The following is a 4,769-nucleotide window of genomic DNA, read 5'->3' as shown; positions in this document are numbered from 1 at the left end:
AAAGTTTTCTTCCGCAAATACTTATAATGATGAATTCGCATTTGTATACTATTCAAACGAATTTAAATAGAAACATATATAAGGCTACGCGTATATAACAGCGCGAACAAGTTCAATCAACTTGGCGATTTCTCGCTTTTCAATATCAGCGCAAAGCAAAAACCAGCGCACCAAAGTACATAAAATAAAATTACTGGATCGTGTTGTCCGTTTTGTCCATGATAAATCGCGCAATAACAATGAACACCAGTGTGCGAGGGAATACCAAAAACAATACAATAGAGCGCCGTGGAAACCTCAACATTTTCAATCTCTTTTTAATTTCCGCGCCTTCGCATGCGAATAGGAGGGTGCAAGGCGACGACGGCGAAAAAAAAAGACAAAAGACGGAAGGAGAGAAAAGAAAAGCAAAAAATCAACTGGCAGTACAGCGAGCTACGTAATCGCTCGTCGTTGTCCGCGCAAACAAATGGCGCAAAAAAAGCGCGTCATTCGGCATTTTCCGCGTAAAATCGCGAATGCAGTAGCGGCAGCGGCGTATGGCGCTTTAATCAAGCCTAGATGGCTCGTGCTGATTGACAATCTTCTGCGCTTCGGGGGAGAGAGAAGTGCACGTATGTGTTTGATATACGTGTACGCGCGTGAACACTCGTTCCAGATTCTCTCTCTGTCTCTCTCGGCCTAAATTGCAACTGCTGTGCGCGCAGAAATACTGTTTTATCTCTCCCTCTCCTTTCGGCACTTTTCGCCTGGACTTCATTTTTAGAGCACTTTAACGCGATTGATGGATTTTCATTGGATTGAGTGCCACTTGCTTTTGTGCTCTTTCTTATACTGGAATTTCAATTTTGATCCATATACAGTCGTTTTTTTTCCCTCTTTCTCCAATAGGATATTTTGTGATCGGATATTGAAATTGGAATGGCGTCGATACCTCGTGCTTTATTAATTTTTTATAAATTGATTAGTTTTTCAAGAATAGTCTGAGAAAATTCGATTGTTTTTGAGAAGACAGCAGCCTTAAAATTGCAAAAAAGTATTAACCAAATTGAAACTGCGGTTTGATAAACTTTTTACAACGTATTTCTCGGAAATGTTTCAAAGCCTTGTAACGAAAAAAAAGTGAGATTACTCGAGAATGCTACGAAAAAAACTAAAGTATGGTGGTATGCACTCGAGCTGTCAGTGAATAAATCACGTAGACTAGATTTGCAGCGATGTGTTGACTACTTTTTCGAGTACATCGCACACTATCCGTAAGCTCGTAATAAGCTATTGTGTATGCCAAGTAGATCTCAAATGCTTCGAGCGAGAGAGAGTGTAAAGTAGCTTTACGCTCCAAGCCCTCGTCTCGCGCGCGCGATATATATGTATATATCTATATTGTGTGTATGTGTGTGTGTGTGTGCGTGTATGCATGTTTATGTGTGTAAAGGCTAAGGGTGAGTAGAGATTAAGTGTTAGGGCTCTTGATTAACAATAATCCCCTTTCGTCACAAAAGACCTTTCTGTGTTCCAATGCAAATCACTTTTGTAAGATCTGATTACTCCCATACTCTCTAATTTTGGCATTATTGTCACTGTGGAAAGCACTCCCGACGTATGAGCTCTTTCTCTCCCTCCCTCGGCTTTTCACGATAATATTTATGAGGCTCTTGATGTAAAAGCTGTTTGTTCTCTTCACAGTTGCTCTAACCAATTTGTCGCCGTCCCTTTTTTTGGTGTTTTTTGTCGGTAAACGAACAACTTGTTGAACCCCTTCTTCCTGTGATTTTTCTTTTGATTATTCAACGTATATAGGGGCTCGCTGATTGTTTTGGATTACCGAATACTCGCATTGACTAGGACAATTCATATAATAAAGATAGACATTATAAAGTACGCAAAAGATACTTTTCGCAAACTTGTAAGTAGTATTGTAAATTTATGTTTTCCTCTAATAATTCAATAAAAATGCGAAATAGAACATGTTTATTTAGAGTAACTGTTATTTCTGAATTATCTAACAGCTGTAATCTTACATCGTTATCGTTGCTGAATTGCAATCGAATGCTCTTTCGACTCATATGTAAAAGCGATAACGTTAATCATGACAATATAAACTAGTCGATAATAATGTAAAAAGCGATTTAATAATGACTGGCTTCTAAGCACTGCAGTCGTATTCAAGATTAGGAACACGATAGATTGCAAACGCTGAATTCCGTTTAGTAGATTAACGCTAAAATATTATCTAAATAAAAGCTACATTTTAAGCTACATATAATTTTAAAATTATGTCGTTTTTTCGTTCTCGATTACTTTTAGGTAAGTATTTCTGGCTATCTTCAAGTCGATTTTCTCTCGAATATCAAATCCGCAATTCATGCGTGTGCCTTCTTATTTACAATTTTTTTGAGCAATTCAACGCGCATACGAGCTGAGCAATAAAAAGTAAACTATAAAATACGAAAAAATAAATGAGAATAAGACGTCGCAGGGATAAGGTTTAGCCACAGTGTAAGCTGCGTATATATCAAAAATTTTTGCCGGACTCGTGAGACAGAGAGCGCGAGACAACATAAGTACACAAAGCGAAAGAAACGCGCGCGTTTATCGTGCCGAGCGAAGGCCTTTAGTCAAGATCAAAAGTTCTTAACGCAAGGTTGCCGTTTGCAGCGGTGCTGCTGGTTCTTGCGAGCACTGCAGCCGACGACCAGTTGAACGAATGCGTGACTCCGCCGACGACGACAACGACGACGGATGAACCTGATCCACCGTGTAATTGCGACGATCTCTGCGGGGTAATTGGCTTGGGCAACAGAGAGTCCGCTCAGGGAGTTCTGCAAGAGGACAGTGACAAAGATGGCGATCCGACGATTTGCGCTAGCAGCCGGGAAATGAAGCATCGAACTTTTCACAGCGTCTGCCACATGATGTGCCACAATAGCTGCACCACTTTTCGCCTCTTCCGCATGATGCGTGGTGATAAGAAAGTTTCTTTTATCGCCAGTTACAGAAACAGTAAGTCACTTTCTTTTTTCTGCTCTCAGTTACTCGATTTAACGGGCTTGAAATTAATTTCGATGGTTGACATTATCTTTGACACAAGTAACTCTTGAGAGAGATAAATGCTCGGGCCTTTGTGTGTGGAGCAGCTATTCGTGAATGCGTTGAAATGAAAGTTTTATGTCAAAGCAAAATGGCTACTTAGGGACTAATAAAATGTAAAGTACAATTGTGATTGCGCGAGTAGTGAGTATTCACTTTGATTTAACGACAGAGAAAATTTACATTTTTGAAGAAAGTAGCGCAGCAAATTGTTTCAATAGAACAAAATGAAAATATATCATTTTGCTTCGCAAAGCACCAATGTATTTTATTTACTTTGTTATTAGGTTGTGCCGTGAAAATTTTACTAAAAATGATCGATAATTATGGTTAGTAGTAAAAAGGCGCAATTGATGATACGTACATACGAGATATAAAATAAAGCAAGCATTCATAAAATTATCACGGTAAACACATGAATCTTTCTTTCCAGATTTTTACAAACTTCACGACGGTGCGTGCTAAAGAGTATATGCCACTTGAGCACCAAACACCGTCTCGTGCGCAATCTGCTACGGCAATAAAAGTAAATGAAGAGAGGAAGGAAAAAGGAGACAATCCGGGGCACGTAAAGAGCAAGCAACAGTAGAAATCCCCATCGCACGTGAGCGCGCGCCACCTCTCACGAAGACAGATGCTCGAGCGGCGACGAGGACGAAGCATTTAGCAATCGTATTCGTTCCTCTGCTCGAGAGAGGCGCGAGCCAACCAGGCTTGGCAATTCTCATTAACAAGCTGAGCTGGTGTGCGCGCGCCAAGCTCTCGGGAATAAACAGCCAATTAAAATGGCAGAACGCGCAGGGCGCAAATGACGTCCTTTCTCAATTAGGCGATACGGGGAAATGCGCGAGGCACGCGGCAGCGACCCCCCGACCTCCGCTATTCCGCTACTCGAGGAATGCTACCTCGCGTGTGAGGCTCTTCAAGAATTAGCCGCTTGTTGGATATTTGGCAGCAGCAGCAGCAGCAGCAGCTTGCAGCGAGCGACATACGCTGCGCGCGCAAACTCGCTTGGGCGCTGCGCAAAGTTTTTGGTGCTGGAAATTCGGCGGTGCTCTCAAAGGCGATTATTCAGGCGATGCCAAATATTCATTCCTCTGCGAGAGCATTTCTGCGCGCGCCGACGTATTTTGATGAATTTATTCACAAGCTTGTATTTCATGTGCCCGACGCTGGCTACCTTCACTTTGTTGCTCACTTGTTGCTTCGTTATAATAAGTTGTGAGCTCGAAGAAAGTTTCGAAAATTGTTCGAGATAGATCTTATTCTGTTTGCGTTGCTCCGATGTAACTTGAATTTCAGTAGAGTTGCCTCCACGAGTTTGCGGGGCATCGAACTTTTTGCTCAACTGTACTCGCGAATGGTATTTATAATAAAATTTATTATGTAAGTATGACGTTAATCCTCCTTACTGTAAGCTCATCAAGGTTTAAACGAAGAAATAATGAAATATCACACTGACGTAGCGAATTATTCAAAATACGAGCTGCCTCTCTGAATGAATTCTCGAAATTGGAACCGCATTAAAGACAGTGACAGCGCTTCTTTGTTTTTTATTCAGACGAGGTTTTCAAAGAATACCCAGAGAGCGCTGGCGCGCACTCGACGAATGTAAAATGCGATTTTTGAAAATTAGTAAAGCGCCTGGCGAATATTAATTAGAAATCTTACTAACAAAG

The 4,769-nt window shown here is 41.1% G+C and overlaps 1 protein-coding gene across 1 annotated transcript; it reads left to right on the top strand.

The window, feature by feature from the left end:
• The first annotated feature begins 2,165 nt into the window (after nt 1-2,165).
• LOC131662779 (uncharacterized) lies at nt 2,166-4,486 on the top strand. The gene is made up of 3 exons (XM_058932689.1): nt 2,166-2,307; nt 2,659-3,003; nt 3,524-4,486. Exons 1-3 carry the CDS (start codon nt 2,277-2,279, stop codon nt 3,553-3,555), a joined length of 408 nt encoding a protein of 135 aa, XP_058788672.1. The 5' UTR covers nt 2,166-2,276; the 3' UTR covers nt 3,556-4,486.
• The last annotated feature ends 283 nt before the right edge of the window (nt 4,487-4,769 follow it).

The sequence above is a fragment of the Phymastichus coffea genome, unplaced genomic scaffold (assembly GCF_024137745.1).
Source record: "Phymastichus coffea isolate CEN01 unplaced genomic scaffold, Cenicafe_Pcof_1.1 PCOF00028, whole genome shotgun sequence".
Taxonomy (NCBI): Eukaryota; Metazoa; Arthropoda; class Insecta; order Hymenoptera; family Eulophidae; genus Phymastichus; species Phymastichus coffea.
Note: the sequence above shows the minus strand (reverse complement) of the source record. Positions and strands in the feature narration are given on the sequence as shown.